Raw genomic sequence first — 19,089 nt, 5'->3', positions numbered from 1 at the left:
TCGAAAATAACTGAGCTCTGTTTCCCTTTGGACTCCACAAATACATTAACAAAATATAATGGCACGCAGCAGAGTGAATACCCCTGCCAAGGCCCAACAGTCGACTTAAATTCAATCAAGCTGCACCAAATTGCACAAACTCAAAGTCAAAATTAAGATCCATGAGTTATTCTCTGGGAAATCTGGAAAAATCCTGAATCCACTCCATTTGTCCAGATCCTATTCAATGGGTCCTTTCTTTGACCTATATGTGAAACTAAGTTTGGTGCAAATTCATTCAGTAGTTTTGCATAAATCTCATTGAAATCGTATGTTTCACTACAACTCTACACATGTTTTAGGTCAAACTGATAAATGCAGACTCATCCTCCTTATCTGTTCTGTACCTGCGGCAGGAACCTGGATATGCAGCTTTCAGCACTCATAGGAAGGTTGATTGATTGATTGATTGATTGATTGAGAGATTGATTCTGTGATTAATGTCAGCAGCTGGGTTTCCTGAGGCTGAACATAGCGTCTTCTCACCAGAGGAAGCCATCAATTTCCACATTGCAATTAAAGACACCGTGGGGGATATGTTTCCATTCACATTACGCTGTGTGAGAAGGAATCGGCCGCCTTCGGACACTGCTCAAGAGTTGAAAAATGCTCCAAAGATATTGAGTCACTACTTCATAAAATAAACATTTTTATGATGAAGAATTAAGTTTCCTCTGAGCGTATCCACATGCGGTTTTAGGAGCTGTTTTTACTTCTTCTCAACAAAAACAAAACAACGAGTGATGAGGGCCAAGAGGACTCATCTTTTTTCCATCGCTTAAATAAATGAAAACATGCAAGAAAAGTTTCGAAATCCCCTAAAAACTATTTTTGAAATCTCCCAACGCACTTTTTTATGAATGGTGCAGTGTTTATTATCAGTGTTGACTTCAGGATAAAGAAATCGGTCGTTGTTCCAAAGAATTCAAGGCTGTTAAAAGCTCTGTGGAGATGAGAGAAATGTAAAAGAATGAGAAGTTAACAGTTCCCTAGAGGCTGGGCTGCTCCTTAATACACATCCGGTAAATGCTTAATAAAAGCAATATAACTTCAACTATTTGATAGATAAATAATAATGATTAATATCAGATCATCATGGATTACCAGAGGGCAAAGTGAATGTAAAACTGCAAATAAAAAAGTCACATTCCTCAAAAATGTTATTGGAAGCTTGTAAAATGTTAATGGTTTATGAATATAAGCAATTTCTGAATGTGAGAGTTAAAAGAAAGCAGTGCACATTAATAGACCACAACACGATAGCAGAGGTTTCCTCACCGCTGCTTTGCTATTTTGGATCTGGACCCAAAGAATGTGCTTTCCTCTCCTGGACAATGTCACTTTAATGAGGTGGACAGTGTGTTATGGTCGATACCCAGAACCATCTGGCCGTCTCGTATCCGTCTCATAAACTCAGGTCTCCTTATAGCTCGGCTGTTCCCTAATGTGTGTGACTCTCTTCCAGCTTTGTCCCCGTTCACAACATCATCCTCCAAGTTATTTGATCACAACATTCCAGCTGAAAGCATATGTTGATTTCATCTGCTTGACGGCTAAATAAAGCGAGACAGCGACACTGCCTCCGGTCGGTTTGGTCTCAGCCGGGAGAACCGAAACTGAAAGAGGCAGCAAGCGACCGAACGCCATGAAACTCACACAGTGGAAAAATATCATGACAAATGAATATGAAGAGAATCTCGGCGGCGTGTTGACAAAACGCGTTGACGTGATTCACGGTGGTCTCGCACTCCGGTTTCCTCAGAGTCACAGTCTGGATTGACCCGGGCCATCGCTCACAGGCGCAGATCTCCTGCACACCAGCGGACCACACGTTGGTTTACTGCGGCACAAAAGTGACATGGAATCTTTCCAGGCCATAATGTCCACTTGTGCGGTGCCGTCATACAAAACAGAGGTCATGTGAGAGTGCAACCTGAGCTGGAAATGGCATCTACCCAGATCCCACAGCTGCCCCTCGAGGGCCACATCCCACCAGGCCAGATATTTCCCCCCTCAGCGAAAACAGAAACAATGATGTGGCACGCTGCCTAATTTTAACTGCATACCGCCAAGTGACCATTATACATATAGAGAGGCCTTTAAAACAAGAGACATTCCCGGGACGCCGGCTGGGGGGGCCGCTCACGGACACCTGCTGCCGTCACTCGCATTGATACTGACTGAGGCCCGAGCGAGACCCCCGTGCACGACAGGACACAGGATCAACTCGCAGGGTGATTTTTCACAATGTGCCAGACGGCCGAGCGGCACTGACTTCGGTTACAGTACAAGCCCGACTGTAATGGAGGCTGAGACTGAGCAGACTTCCTCAAAGACCAGGTTGTAAAAACTGATCCAGGTATAAGGTTCTGCCAGAAAACACCAAGAGACCCAGACTCAGGAGTGGAAAAGCAAAATCCACGAGGCAGCCGTGTCTAATTCCACACGTTACAATGAAGGTTCAATTTCTCACAACAGTTCTAATTTTCATTTTAACTGCCCAGCGAACAGGAATGTTAAACCTGTGTCTTAGTTAGAATCAACAGCAATGAGAAAGTATCATGTGCATCAATGTAAATTCAAGGGAATGTTAATATGCATATGTATTAAAACTGTATTTTATTCAATACAGTATAAATATGCAGACAAAGTGGGTGATGTTTAAAAACCTCTTCTCCAGCCGGGAGTTTTCTCATTTCCATTTACTCAGCAACTTGTTTAAACCATTTTTAAGGTCAGTGGGTGCAGAGAGGAAAATAAAAGAGCTGGACAGATCAAGACAGACACAGAGCCACATATTTCAAACTCTCCTCTCAACCTGATCACTTGTTCATGGAGGAGAAAATCCATATGCAGATGAATTATCAAGGGGCAGAGAACTCAGAAAACTAAAAAGAAAGCAATAACCACACTGCAATTAAAAAGATACGAATAATTTCTTACCTGCACCTGCTGCATTGGTCATCTTATTGAACATCTACAAGACAAAAGCAAACAACACTAAATCAGTGATAGAGTATCGGGGATGTGAGTTTTGACGATAAGAAAGAAACCTAAGAAAAGCATTGCACAGGATTTGGCTGTGAGAAACCACCAAGAGACACAGAACCAGTTCCCTGCTCTCGGGAACAGAGGATGTCTCCCTGCATTCTTCATCGGTGAAATCACTGCTGTGTTGACGGAGCCAATAGAGAATCTAACTGGAGCAATAATTCTAACTTGTTAACACTTTTTGTCAGCTTGTTATTCCCATAGATTGTGGTTATTCCCCACAATCTGCTGTCGCTGCTTTAATAACATTCTACCAGGACGTTTAAACTCAATTTTACAAAAGTTTGCTATTAACCTGCATTACAGTTGTCTAACTTTATAATATTGTATTTTACAATTAAATGAAGATAGCCTGTTATATATTTGAAGACCAATGTCGTCTGTATGAATATGAGAATGAAAGAAAAAGGAAATGTTTGGACAATCTGAAGTGTTACTTAGCTGTTAATATTGAAGTGATATAATATATAGTAATTGTTGATTTTCAATCATGAATACTGACGTCTGTAAATACACACTTAAATATATTTCCCATATTATAACACTCATTCTTGCCAGAAGTGCCTTTTGAGTACTTAATGCTTTATGTACTAATTTCTAGAATTGTTTGGAAAACTCATGTATCTCGACTTGAAAGAGACGATTCACATCTGCAATAAAACCCACTTAAAAACATCCTTGATTTTGCAGATGATATGTTAATAAACCCGCAGAGGGTGCAGGAGTGAAAGTGGAATTCCAAAAACTGGCCGGGTCGAGATTTCTTCCCCTCTCTTGCCAGGCTCTCTCTCTCTCCTCCATTTCCCTCGGTTGTGCCCCACCGGTCTGATTTACGCCCTTGTTTACTTGACCCGTTTCCATATTTTTTTCCCCTGGCAGAAACAGAAACGCTGCACAAACTCGCCTGCTCCTGATATCGCTGACCCTCTGCCGTGAGAGTCAACTGGCAACAGGCCCACGTGACGCCGGGTTCAAACTTCTATCAACGTTTTTTTTCTCGTCTCAGAACAATCAGTTACTTGTGGAGCCGCAGTGTTGTCATGGCAGCGGGGTAAAGAATCACACGCCTGGACGAGCGACCTGTAGCGACGCCTCCACAACAAAAAAGAGCCGATTGGCTGGATCGAGCGGGACAGGTGGTTTTGTTTGGACGCCATCCGTCTTTGTTACACGGCTCGCTGACACTTTGAGGCCACACGGCAAATGAGGTGAGAGGGGCACCAGTCCGTTTCTCATTCAGACGGAGGGAGACGCTGCCAAGAGGTTTTTCTGGCAGGTCTTTAAAAAAACCTTAAAGTGTCCATGTGACTCCGGAGTCAACGGCTGAACCCGACTCTGACTCAACAGAGAAATAAGCAGGTCATAAACATTGACTCATACCCTCGTGTGCATGTCTTCTTACCTCTGTTTAAACATGGAGCAGATCAGCGGGGTCCTGAGGAAACCAGGAGCTGCTGCCATTGATGTATCGCTCATAATTGACTGTGAGATTTGGCACGGCCGGGCAGAATTCCATCACATATCTAAACACTTCTTTAACCGAGGTTCAAAGGCTGCGTTTGATGTACAGAAACACTGCGGATTGTTGTCCCTGTGCTTTAACTATCACATGCAAAGTGTCTTTAAAACGGAGGGAGACAGGAGGGTTTGTCTTCTGGAAATGCGATGGACCTGATAAGTTCAGTCTCAGAAGACGAGCGTTTCAGAAATAAAAGTTGGGGGAAAACGTGCACTGCAAAAAACCAGATGCTGGGCCCCGGAGGAGATGTGTGGATCTGACAAGACTTCAAAGTCTCGAGCACATCACTCTCTCTCGCCTGCTTTCTTTTCCTTCATCTCTCCTTCATGCCAGTCAGGAGAAAGTACTTCGATAGTGATTCGCAGCCACTGTTAAGACACACTGCCCGAGTTCAGTCCAATTTCCGTCAGGTGGTGGACACAGGTCGAAGGCTGCAGGTCAGGAAAAGTGACATCCTCCACGCAGAAGCGGCACGTGGGACTGGTGTTTGTATGGAGTGACAGGTCTGTGTGTGTTTATGTGAGGGAATGTGTGTGTTTGTGTGTGTGTGACAGGTAGCGGCACTAATGACACACTGCTTAAGAGACAACAGGGCAGCGACAGGTCCGGTCAGTCCGAGGGGACGGAGCAGGACGGAGTAGGGCGTCCTCTGTCAACACCGATTAAAAGAAGGAGCCGTCAACCTGAATACATCTCAACTGACCAATAACTCAGTGAAGAGCGAGGTCGAGATACAGTCACTGATATTAGATCAGGATTTCATGGTTCTTTGTTTGGTCTGAACGTTTAATTTAGAAAGATCCTGCAAGAACAGAAGATCCAGTTTTAGGATTGATTTTTAAATTCTTTTAATTACTTTTTAGACAGACATGAGCTGTCACCTCCCGATATCTCAGACTTTTTTATCTCCCTCCGAGCCAGGACGATCTAGTAAACGCTGGTAGCCATTTCAAAATCAAGGCTGAAACCAAAGGAGACAGAGCCTTTGCCATGAGGGCCCCTTCATTTAGGAACAATCCAGTAGAATCTGTTAGTGGTTTTATCTCTCTTCTAAAGACACGTCTCTGTAAAAACTTGTATTGAAAAGTGCCATACAAATAAAGTTATTACCATTATCCTCACATTTGAGAAGTTGTGAATGTGGAATGTACTCAAATACTCCTTGAATATAAGATATCCGCCTCAGAATAGTCAGACAAAGTACTTTTCTGTTATAATTAAAGGTTAAAACTTCCTTCTATTACTTTTTGGGACTACAATGTAGTATCACCCCCGTCATGCAGTCTGTTGACAGAAGGTGCAAACCACCCTGTTTTATTCACTGTGTACATTGTGATATAAGGAGCAGACAAGACATAAATCACATTCCAGTTAAGATTAGCTCTGCCTGCATGATGTGCAGCAGATTGACGCAGATATGAGGAACATTCCACATGGTTTTTTTCTTCACATTGTACAGAGGCAGCAGGGATTCAGGCAGGTGCCAGAAAACGTCGACCAGATACTCCCATAAAACATCTCTGGTCCGGGCTGTAAACTGCCTGTTCAAGCTGGGAGCACTGGCTCGCACACTGGACCGGTTTATTCTTAGTCTCCGAGGCTGCGATTCAATCTGCATCGCATTCTCGCTCACCTGCTGTCTCAGGCGTTTCGGTGCAGAGCGATTATGTAATAGGGCCCAGGGGGGGGGGGGGGGGGGGCTCTCTGAATGTGCAGAGTTGCTCACATGTCGATTCATCGGATTTCTGTCACGTCTAAACCCGGTGGACAAACTTAAAGGAACAGTCCGACAGGTTGGGTGAGATTATATTTGTGGATGGAACCAGGCTAGCTGTTTCCCCCTGTTTCCAGTCATTACGCTAAGCTAAGCTAACTTGCTGCTTAACGGATATGAGAGTTATGTCAATCTCTGGATATCTGTGACATCTTTGTCTGCCACAAAATGAATAATTACCAAAAACTTGCACTTATTCGTTTACACGTATTACTTTATTTTGTATCTTCAAACTTCAGAGCTCCCAATAAGGTTATGTTTAAACTACATTCATTACTTGTTTGTAAGCAGGATAACGCAAAAACTTCTGAGTGGATTTTCCCAAAATTGGGTGAAAGGTACTAGTCAGGAAAGAACCCTTTAAAATTTGGTGTGGATTGGTAATTTCTAAGAGAATAATTATGAATCTTAATGGAAAATCTGTCATATTTAGGGTACTAATATATGCAATTCATAATAATGGTTCTAATGAATTGAATATGGTTGATAAGGGGACAGAAATCCACAATAGCAGTGTGGTGCACATGTAAATAATTATTTTGTTGCTTAATAAAAACATCCTATAAATCATGTAATCATCAAACAGCCCGGAACATGTCATCTAACCCTGTTTCCAGTCATTACGCTAAGCTAACCTAAGCTAACTTGCTGCTACAGATTTTTCCAGGCGGATATGAGAGTTATGTCAATCTTCGGATATCTGTGACATCTTTGTCTGCCACAAAATGAATAATTACCAAAACCTATTACACGTATAACACGTAAGGCTTTATTTTTCTATCTTGTCCCGGGCAAGAAGGTTGTGTTTAATCTACACTCATTGTTTGTTTGTTAGGAGGATTATGCAGAAACTACTGAATGGATTTTCCCAAAATTTGGTGGAAGGAGGCGATATAGGTCAGGAAAGTACCCATTAAAATTATGTGTGGATTGGTAATTTCCAAGAGAATAATTATGGATCTTAATGAAAAATCTGTCACATTTAGTTGACTGATATTTGTGTGGTTGCAATTTATAATAATGGATCTAATGAATTGAAATATGGTGGATCAGGGGACAGAAATCCACAGTAGCAGTGTGGTGCACGTGAAATTCATTATTTTGTCTAATAAAAACATCCTATAAATCATGTAATCATCAAACGGCCGGGAACATGTCACCACTTCGTATAGAATGTGATCTCATTACACTCAATGTTCCACGGCAGCCAAAATACTCTCGTCTTCACCATATGTGAACATTCCCAGCTGTCCCTGTGCCAAGTTTTAACCTGCGCCGCTGTCACTTTCAAGAGATAGTTATGGCTTCCACAGAGGAGACAGGTGGCGTCTGCTCCGAGAGCCGAAACTTCATTTCATCTAAAGTATCAGAGCCTGCAGACAAAATAATCTCCCTTTGACTCTCCAATCTAATTATGCTCAAACCCGTCTCACCCCGATCTTTCCAGTAGCCCTCAGTGTGGTTCCAGTATCCTGCAGTCCACAGAATACGCTCCACGCTGTGGCTTCATGGAGGTAGCTGAACAAAACAAAACTATAACGTGACATAGAACTAACATCTCAGTGTAACACGATGCCCAGATTTCATTGAATTATATCTGAAAATAGTTGTGATTGCAGCTTTTCTCTCTTATGAGCAGGTTGTTTGCCGCCGAGCCGCAGCCGGAGCACAAAGCACAAGCTGAAAGGCTTTGAGTCCAAACCCTGCCCTGCATTCTGCAAATCTCTCAGTTGTCTGTTTCTCTTAGGGCGGCTGAATGGTGACATTTATATACTTGGTCCAGCAGAAGTGGGCGCTGCTTGTTTAAGAATGTCTAAGCCGCCTCACTCCCAACGCAAAACCTCAAATATTTACAGATGTAGATGGAAGAAGAGGAGCCGCGCCAGAGAGAGAGCGTCAGAATTTCAACTGGTGATTAATTTGTTTTAAAACGTGACCTAATCTACTACGTGTTGTTTTTATTCTTCTTCCTCTTTCAACACAGTAATAGTGATATAAGGATTAAATAAGATGTTGTGAAATTTAAGATTCACAGAGTGTGACTTTATTCATGAAGGAAACTGATAAGAAGGCTTATAGAAAATATTGTGTAAGCGGATAAATCTCTTGCGCAGATGAAGTCATTCTGTTTTTCTTTTTAAATCCATTGTTTATCAAAAGAAAAACCTCGACTAGAGCTGAAATGACGCAACAGTGCTTTTCCTCATCAACACCGCTGTGGAGCCCTCGAACAAGGCCCTTAACCTCGGAGCTGCTCAGGAGCCAGTGGATCAGAAGGAGGTGAAACTGAGCAGATTCCAGTCAGCTCGGTGAAACCGCCTCCAATAAATCAATCATTAAAAGACGCCTAAAAAGACCTAGAACATTTAAAATTGGATCAAGAAGACGATCAGCATCTTTCCGAGAAGATAAATTACGATAAAATGTCTCGTTAAATAAACCAAATGAGTCACACAGGCTTTGTTGTTCAATAAACTAAATACTAATCTGACAAGTCTGATAGACTTTAATTCATTTCAGATTAAACAAATTTACAGATGTGTATAGTTCAATCATAGGATGGACCCAACGGGAACCTTTCCCAGCAAAAGCAAGAGCTTTGAATAAGCAAAGAGACACAGAGGAAGTAAACATATCGTGGCAGAAACCCAATAAATACTAAAGCCAGATTTGAGCTGAAACACAGAAAAATGTGAAACCAGTTGTGCGGCCAAAGGAATTGAGCAGTTCACAGACTTAAAGAAGAGACCTGGACCATATGACTGTATGAAGCAAGCACTGTGATACATATGTGATTGTACCTGTGTGATTTCTGAGAATGTGTTAGACGCCTGCAGGCATCTTGTGATTGATCGAGAGACCTACCGTCTTCTTGCTTCTTGCTCTTGTTCCCGTTGAGGCGCTGCGAGGAGCAGAAGATCCGGCTCGGCTCGGACATTCCCCTGAGCCGGGTCCTTGGAGAACCAGGTCGTCCGGGGCTCGGTGGAGACTGGACTTTGAAACGGCACCGCACTGCAACAACATCACATCAACAATCAAGACCGGGTCTGTCTCCGAGTGGTCTGAGCGGACTGGGACAGGATGGTCTCAACGGTGGCCAGGGGAAAAGAAAACAAGAGGCTGAGGTCAACGGCTGGGGAAGTGAAATCTCCAGTCTCGATTCAGCTCGACAGAGGCGCACAAAGGAGCCTGTATGTGGGGATCCTCTTTGGAGAGGACAGAGATTATGACCTTGTCAAATACCCCCAGTAAAGATGTCTTGTCTTGCCCAGTCGCCTGTCATTAGTTAAAGCAAGTAATAGTGAATGCCTGGGATGGTTATGCAGATGCCTGGGAGGCATGTGAGCCTCTGTCATCCATTCCTAATGGACCAAATCATACAAACTCCCTTCCAGCACAACGGCTCCTCTGTGCCGCGCATACATGTTCAACGGCAAAGAGCACTTTTGTTCCCGAACGCTCACTCTGGAGGGATATTTCATGTAACACGCCACCATGAGAAGAGCCCTGTTTTAGTTTCATGGTCCCGGTCACAGCCTCAGAAGCACAACAGCTGTCTGTTCCTGCCGCACCACTTCCACCAGTCTGCAGCTCTGTAGACTCCAGTATCACGTCCGAGAGCCGCAGATCCACATCATAAAAACAGCTCAGTGAGACACTGTAAGATGTCCTGACAAAGCCCACAGTGTCACACACACACACACACACACACACACACACACACACACTGTATCCACATACCTCACACGTCCAAGTCATGGGAGAAACTCACATGAGATCCACACAATGTCTTCCACGCTTGGTTTATGCATTAACACTTCTTCATTTGACTGTTTAAATCCAAATCTAACGTGCAACACTCTTTTGTTTTTTCAAAGAATGTCCAGGACATAAAATTCTACTGAACACCTGTTGCTTACAGGTCCAAATAATCCAAAGGGATTTTCTCTGCACAGAGCAAAGTAAATTGATTCAGTGAAGTTTAAAAAGCATGACCAAGTATGCAGCGTACGCTTCGGAGGAATGTGTTCAGCACAGAGACCGTGACAGTGCACGCACCATCTGAACCTCGGCAGTCCACACGCTGCTTTATACCAGGACGGGCCGGTTGATGCCAGGGCTGAGAGAACACACGCTCACCTGTTTCTTGCGGGCGGTGCCGGGCGTGTTGGAGGGAGACGAGCTCGCACTCAGGGCCTCCTCTATGTCCAGGTTGAGCTGGTCCAGTTTCCTCATCAGCTGGCTCATTGATTCTGACCAGGGAGACTTGACCTGTGGGTAATCAGGGGAAGAGGAGACAAGCTGCTCTGTTATAAGAGAAGAGACTGAGGGGGATTTCTCACAGTTGTCAGTGTTTGTTGTGAATTCAAGCTCAAATATTCAGTTTACATTATCTTAACAGTTTTATCACACAAATACCAGTATTTCTTTTTGTATTTTTATTTTATTTTAACCAGCTTTTTATTGTTTGTTTTCGCTCACAAAGCATTTTTGGATCCCTGAAAGTGGCTGCAAAGAAGTCACAGCTATAATAAAAGCAAAAGCATTGCCTTAATAAATCATCTCCAGCATATAAATAGATAACTCACTAAATGATGCACACACACGCACAGTGCTACACACGGGAGTTTTCAGTTATTAGTTTGAGGTTAATGTCAAGTTGAGCTGTTGACACGTCATTTAAATCACTTGGCATCTTAATTACAGGCTCCAGCTCCTCATCGTTAAAGTAAAATAATACTCTTTTTTATTTTCAAACATGCAGTAAAACCAATGGGGAGTGAAATCAGGTTAATTAGTCTGTCCAGTAATCAGCTGCCGTCTTTGTCAGACTTATTGGACACACGAGATCTTTAAAGAAAGACGAGAGCATCTGTGGATTCACGGCTTTGCCCTGAACTCAAACCAGAGCGACACGCAAACCCCAGAAAAAGTATCTTGTAAAATTGCAGATGCTACAGTGCCGCTGCCACACATGGAAATGTGATCTCCTCCGACGCTTCTCGGGGTGAAAGAGCACAGGAGGAGGGGGCCAGACATGTGCGCCATGCAGAGCATGATGGAATTCCCTGCACCAGGGCTTTCACTGCCCCCCCGAGACACAGTGCATATAAATAGGACATCTTCACACAGACAGGAGCTGTGTCTGAGGATCTGCAGGTCCAGCCCCATAAATCAGCAGGATACACCTCAGTCACCAAGGCATAAATTAACATAGTTGTTCTGCAATCCGAGCAGAGGAGATACATCACATTGTGTTTGTGTGTGTGTGTGTGTGTGTGTGTCTGTATGTGTCTGTGTGTGTCTTGCCTAAAGTCCTGGAAAGGGTCACATGCTACAAACTCCTCAACAGCATCATTGTAGCCTCGGGTTAAAGAATCCCAGCATGAAATCCCAGAAATATCAGTTAGTGACTTTTCTGTAGAATTTCTCTTGTCTATTAGGTTAAACAACATCATGTGTTTCCAAGGAAGATCCTCCTGGAATATGACTGCTACAGGAAGTCACTAGGAAGGACCAACAGAGAAATTCGACTTTTCCGATCACTCTCACCCTCCAAGAGCAAATTTCAAGATCACCAACCACAGGATGTGACCTGTACATTTGCAAAAATGAAGTTAGCATCAGGAGATAATATTGACTTCATTTCTGATTCTCTTCCTTCCCCCTAAGCGGTAAATAGTGTCAATATTCAAGTGAAGCATGACGTTATAGGAGCTGTCATCGTGACTGATTTAATCACTTACTGAATCCGAGCAAGACTGTATACGAAGTGAAATGGAAAATCCCTAACCACTCATTGCAGCTGCTCCTTTATCGTCCCTCTGAAAACCATCAAGGCTTAATTTCTTAGTTTATGTATTTGATTAATTTCAAACATTCCAGAGATACAACCGTGTGATAACCACAACACATCAGATACATCTGTGTGTCTCCACAGTCAGGGGTATTTTAATGTTTATCGTCTCCAACTCAATTTAAAACTGACCCGATCACAGTTAAAACCCCCCCGAGGCGACGCATCACCAGCCAGAGCCAAGACAAACAGTCCAAATCAGCCGGAAATCCGTAACTAACATTAATTAAATTCCTGGAATTAAAAAAGGGAGTCCAGATTACTGCCAGTCACTACTGAATCATTTCCGTTTATTACATCAAGCACAATCATTTCATTGACGACACCCCCACAATGTCTTGGACCGGGCGTGGTTCCAGAGAGACGGGCTTCGATAAACTAGGTCAGTAGTTTCATCGATTTAGAAAGTGGAACAGAAATCTTAGAAATCACAGATTGTTTATGTTATGTTCCATATGTCTCTGTAAATGATCCCTGACATGTTCCTTTAATATGACCTTCTACATTTGCAAATACTAACATCTTTCCACGAGCTGCAAATCATTCTCCACGAGGCAGAACATCAGAAATGATGCCACTAACCGATTCATCATATGATATTTTATGTTCTATTCATTCACGCTAAATTATGAAGAATTAAGGGTCTAGACACCAGACGCTCCCTCCACTCAGCTGACCCTGGGTGGTCAGCTGACTGGCACTGGGAGAAAGTGGCTTTTTCCGTCTCAATCCCTGAGGAATGACCTTATTCTGGACAATCCCCTGCTGACCCCTGAGGCCTGAGGGGTCAGCAGGGGTCACAGGGAGAGTAAAAAGTTTGACAGTAAGTTTCCACAGCTCAATCTCCTGTGTCTGCCAAACATATATATTAAGAGACCTAATGGTGATGTCCACACGTGATTCACTCCAGGAAACAGGCCCCAGACATCTCCAACCAGATGCTAATGAACAGGCTGCAGATTCTCCTGTAACAGGTGAAGTGTATTTCTGGTCAGCCGAGAGGTTGATGTGGTTGTAGAAGTTGATGGTGAAGGTAAGGAACGCGGACCCAATACTTACAAGTATAATAATGTTTATTACACAGAAGTTTCACAGGTCAGGACGAGCTCTAGAACTCGGAGAAATCACACAGCCAAATGGTGAAGTCTGAAAGGCCGTGGTCAAACACACATTACATAGAGAGGTTGCGACCCAAGGCAAAACAACATCCCAAATGTCGTGGTTCAGCCGGACACAACAGCATGTGTCCAAGCATATAATGTGAATGAAATGGTGTATCCATAAAAACATGCCTCGTGAAGAAAGACAAAGACCCATGTTCTATGCTTATCCATTAACAGGTCAGAGATCATTCCCTAGAGGCGAGAACTAACTAAAAATACAACAGGTCAGAGATCATTCTAACTAAAAATATAATGAGGAATTACTGAGAAGCTAAAGATGAGGGCTGCATGCTTAAACATGTGATTCTGGTTCATACCCAGGTTACAGGGATCTATTTAGCTGAATTTAGCACACAGGTGACGCAAGGATGAGGAAGATGAAGCTTAACATGATACTAGACAACCAGATCAAGATTTGGAATGGGAAATGGCCACATGTACGTGTGAATCATAAATACTTGATCATGGAACCACCGTCATGATTAACGAACCAGAGCAAATTGGAATTAAAACTGTGTCCGTCCTCTTGATTCAGTGTCACACAAATCCTCATGTCTGCTCCTCATTGGCTGAACTTTCCTGCGTCTAAAGTCTAGAGCGAGACCGACTCAACTGTTATGAAATGAGTAAAGCAGCGATTTGATTTCAGCTAACAATCTACAATGAGTCTCTGTGATGACAAGAAATAAAACTGCAGAGACAGAGGTTGACTTCAAGCTTCAGTCGATGCAACTTTTCTCCCAATGTTTGTGCGAAAAGAATCTTGACATTTTAAACCTTACAACTGAAAATATATAAGAAAGAGGGAATAAAAGACATGGACTAATTAATTAACCATGGGAGTCAGAAACAGATGCTCGGGCCAAATCTGGAACACATTCACAGCGTCTCTTTTCAGTGACATCCCCACAAGGTGCAGCTCAGGAATGTGGCCACTTCCACACAGAATGAGACAAATTCCACAGAAGGCTTGACGCTCAAGTGAGACACTACCCTTGATTCATCCCTCTGTGCCTTTTCCCTCTCGATCCCGGGGCCCGGCAATTGTGCGAAAGCCCTCCACACCATGGCAACTGGGCTTGGTATGAGTCAGTCCTTTAGATAAATGCATTAATGTTATCTTCTACAACAAAATGTGAGCCGGCTATAACTTTATCAGCGCAAATTGGCCACATAGAAAAGCCCAACACTGCGGCTTTGACATGGAAATGAGGAGTTAAGTGTGTGAGCTCTGGGCTCGGTGCCTGGTCTGCGCCACCCACAGAGAGTGCCAGAGATCACCATGGAGGTTTCCAAATGTAGCAGCCGGTCATGCGAAAGGGCAACGGCTACCTGGCGACTCGAGAGGAATAAATTACAGTCCTAATATCCTGCAAAGCAAGGACACACAGAGTGAGCTCAGTCATAACTGCAGAAGAGGAGAGAAATGTGAAGAAATGTGTTTTAAAAGGGACATTTAGTCACTCGACTTTAATCATCCTGCTCAATGATGCAGGCCGGCCGGGAGTCCTGAGTGTAAACAGCGTGCATACAGTGCCCTCATATGGTTCATGTTCACAACTGCATCCAGGGACGAGCTCAGGAATCCTCTGTGTGAGTCTTTGCTTTTAAAACTAGTCTGAACCTTCAGCTTTTAGAATCTGCACTCATGTATTTTTTATTCTTCTTCAGAGAGACCACATCTCTAAACCCACATCATTTAGTTGTTAATTAGATAAACTGAAGATAATAAAAGCTAAGCACCAAGTAAATCACCTTGTTACTGTGTTTGGAAAGGTGCTATACAAATAAAGCTTTATTACTATTATAATTATTACTACTATTAAAGAAGATTTATTGTCATTGCAAAATATGAGGTGCATGAAATTAAACTAAGTACTGAGGTCCCGATAAGCAGCAATGAAATATAAACACTAGAATCTAAAAACTAAGCAGAAGCAGGAAATAAATAAAATGTAATAAAAACAATAAAACAATAGAATCTCAAACTAAACAAGGATAAAAACACTGTAAATTAAAAAGGTGTAAATGAGTATTGATTAATTATTTGCTCTTTTCTTTCTAAGCACTTTCCAAATTGTTTGGACAGTGAAATGTTTTGGGGATTCTTATCTAGCAGGTATATATATTTACAGTATATAATATAAATGTGATTTAACCCTGACATGACAGTGTGCATTCAGTGTCAGACTATAAAATAAAAACAAGCAAAGGAAAGCAATGCAGAATAAAACAGCCTGTTTTTTCCTATGAATCCAATGGACTTCTGTTCTTTCCAGTCCGCTGGCTGAAATGCTAGCCTCTCTCGGAGTGATGTCCGCCGTGTGATAACAGAGCTCGGCTGGTGTGTGACACCATGAGAAGCAGCGACCTGCTGTCTTTTGATAATATTTACAACAGGCTCCCCGGATTCCCTGCATTCCTCCACCCTTCTCCAGAACAACCCATTCAGAGCAGAGTGTCATCCTGCACATAAAGCCGGCATCACCTCCACATCGCACCCGACACACACACACAGACACACACACACACACACACACACACACACACACACACACACACAGACACACACACACACAGAGGCTAATCTCCACCGACACTTTGCTGTACCCTGTTGACACCACTGTTTAGACAAGCATGTGCAACGGGATATCTTCCCTGCAGCTGTAACAGAAAACAAGTGTGAATGGATTTGAACATATGTATAAACGTGAAACTCAGTAAATGGGAAATAAATAAAACAGAGGAGAGGGGTGAGAGGATGGTTACCACCAAGGTCAGAGGGGAGGTGGAGTAGAAAGGAGAATTAAATGTGCCTGGACTTGTTGAGGAGAAGGAAGACGCTCGGTAAGGTAAAGCCGATGCAGCCGGGCAATGGGCTCTGTCAAAACACTGCTGCCTGCCGAGGGAGTGAAGAGAAACAAGGAGCCGTGTGCATTCCTGCTGGAGCTGTGCTTCACCAGAACAAATGTGACTCCTACACACTTCTACCAGCTATGTGTTATCTCACTGTGGGATGGTGTCAGCTGCAGGAAGCTGACAGATAGGCCCCCTTGAGATTCTGTCTTGTTCTTCTATTGTACCTCATTGATCAATGAGCAAGGAAATCTGTATTTATATACAATGCAGTCAAGTGCCTTTGATTGACGGACTTTACTTGTTTTTTGTGGGTAATTTATTCCTTGATTCCTTCCTTTCTTTTATTTTACGAAATAAAACATTTTATTTTCTTATTCGAACAACCCCGAGTCAAATTATTTTGACTTGAAATCCGATTCACACGTTTTTGGTAAATTAATGTGGTAAATTTACATATGTGCAAGGACATATATTGGATAGAAGTTGGAAATGGGATTCTTAATTTGGCACAATCACAAATTCATGTGATTTATTGGATTTATGTTACATGATATATTTAGGTGATATATGTGTCAAGCCTTTGACTGATTTATTGGATTAATTTAAATTATTGTTAATTTATTCCATTGATGTCTTTGCATCCTGAATTCTTTCTGAAACAATTTTCTCATTTGAAAAAAAAACAACCTTTACTTCAAATACGATTCACATGTTTTTTGCACATGTGGTAAATTTACATGTACGCAAGTGGTTCTCTGACGTGATGGAAACAAAAGCTTCTGAGACATTTCACATTACACCAGATGTGAAAAGATTAATCCCTCGTGTTGAGAGGGATCAAATGCATGTATCACAAATGCATGTGTAGTATTTCACATCTGATTTATTGAGGCTATATGATATATGTTATTAAAATGTTGGTCTCAAATATTTCTAATGATATAAATCTTTAGTTTTTTTAATACCTGCCTCGGGCCTTCACATATCTTGTTTACTTTCTTTTCAGAAGACAAGTGATTATACAAGCTTCTTTATTGTTGTGGTGGTTTTAGATGAATAGCAACATACCTCCTTACTGCTGGATTCCTCCTCTGCTTCATGTCCGTTGCTTCTGTGGTCGGTTTCCGCTCGGCCACTCACGGCTCCTCTCCTCTTCTGTTTGGCTTTGCCACATCTCCTTTGCCTGTAACTCACATGGAGCTCTCTACTCTGAGGCAACTCTGGGAACACGTCATCGTCGTCGTCGTCATCATCACCATCGTCATGACCGTCCTCCTCCTCATCCTCCTCATCCTCCTCTTGTGAAGACGCTCCATCATCGGAGCTCTCGTTGGCGAAGGCGTGGTTTTCGGTGGCAGCGGCGCAAGCGTTGTCGGAAAAGGTGATGGAGCTGAGTTTGTGCTTCACGATGCGTGGGAGATCCAGGAACCTCCGGCCTGAAGCGTGGACGGGTGCAGGGACAACAAGAGGAGCAGTGGAGTCTGGGATGAGGACGGAGCACGTGGCCCCTGGAGGTCGACTGGCGTGGCCATTTGAGATTGGCTCTAAATTCCTGATTACTGTTTTTTCGCATTCACAGTTCGAGTCCGCTGTCTTGTGATGAACCTCATGGTCCGACTGGCGTTCTGTGACAGGTACAGGAAGTGGAGATTCATAGCAGCAGTCTTCATTTGAGCTAGGTGAGGTGAACACACTATCATGAACCTGACCTGAGGCCAGCGGACTGTGGTCCAGAAGTGCTCCAGCAGGATTCACCTGCTGAGGCTCCTGGGAGCTCACAGCCTCGGGAAATTCAACATTGTTATGGCTGACGAAGGCGAAACTCTTCTTCAGCTTGGTTCCGTCTCGGTCCGATACCAACAGCGAGCCGGTTTGTGGTCCAGGCGGACAATCGTCCCCCCCGTGGTCCGGTGAGCCATTCTCTGAGCACGTTGAAAAAGCATGTGATCCTAAAACTGTCCGAAACTGACGTCCCTCCAAATTCACCACAGGTGGGATTTCCATTTTTGTTTGATTCTACAGTTTCTCATAATTCAAAACATAAATCCACAGGTATTTGTGCGTGGTGTACTGGACGGCCATTTTTTTTAAATCCAAGATGCTCAGTCAAACCACGCAGCAGATGACCTGAGACAAACAAGAGAAGGGGAAATATGTGAATGAAATTAAACAAAAGAGAGGTGAAGATCATTCCCACAGACCAACAGTAAAAGCAGAGCAACAAAGATCATACATACTCCTCCGGTTGTTCCCATGCGTGTCAGTATGTTACCACGGTTTTAACCTAAAGCTTCTCGATCCCTTTGGGAGCTGCTCTCTGTTTGCCATCCAGCCGAGAGTCTGCAGCGAGAATCAACATCTGGATCAGGCCGGGCTGTTCAAGTCTGGATCTGTTTCCCACATGATCGCGGTGACATCACTGCACGGAGGAATCCGAGTGCTCTTCCCCAGGAGGTGATTTACAACACGCTACACCTTTCATCAGGACACGAGATGTCCCCGCTCGACGGTGGTTAACGTCCCACCCACCCCTTCATTACGGCCTTCCCCCCCGAAACACACCCTGGACGGGTCTGAGACATCCGAAGTGCAAAAGGATAAACAAACAAATGCAAAGCGGCAACGAGAGATTATCCTCTGAGACGTTTTCAGATGGGACAACAGAGGAGCTGAACCAGGAAACTTACAAAATAAGGATTGACCTACAGGAGACCATCAACATGTTTTCCCTTCACGTTTAAAAAAACAACAACTCTGGAATGTGCAGATTGGATCTCTTGAAAAAAATCTAACATTTTTACAATACCTAATAAAAACGCTTTTGATA

The 19,089-nt window shown here is 43.2% G+C and overlaps 1 protein-coding gene across 1 annotated transcript in view; it reads right to left on the bottom strand.

Annotated features, from left to right (window-relative positions):
• The window catches only part of stard13b (StAR related lipid transfer domain containing 13b), a 63,543-nt gene extending 45,172 nt beyond the window's left edge, over positions 1–18,371 (bottom strand). The window contains exons 1-4 of the mRNA XM_061072744.1: positions 17,331–18,371; positions 10,524–10,655; positions 9,249–9,395; positions 2,983–3,016 (exon numbers count right to left, since the gene is read on the bottom strand). Of these exons, the coding sequence (XP_060928727.1) occupies positions 2,983–3,016; positions 9,249–9,395; positions 10,524–10,655; positions 17,331–18,266 (1,249 nt within the window). The 5' untranslated portion in view covers positions 18,267–18,371. The remainder of the gene's footprint in view (positions 1–2,982; positions 3,017–9,248; positions 9,396–10,523; positions 10,656–17,330) is intronic.
• Between the last annotated feature and the right edge of the window lie 718 nt (positions 18,372–19,089).

This window comes from Limanda limanda, chromosome 6, assembly GCF_963576545.1.
Source record: "Limanda limanda chromosome 6, fLimLim1.1, whole genome shotgun sequence".
NCBI lineage: Eukaryota > Metazoa > Chordata > Actinopteri > Pleuronectiformes > Pleuronectidae > Limanda > Limanda limanda.
Note: the sequence above shows the minus strand (reverse complement) of the source record. Positions and strands in the feature narration are given on the sequence as shown.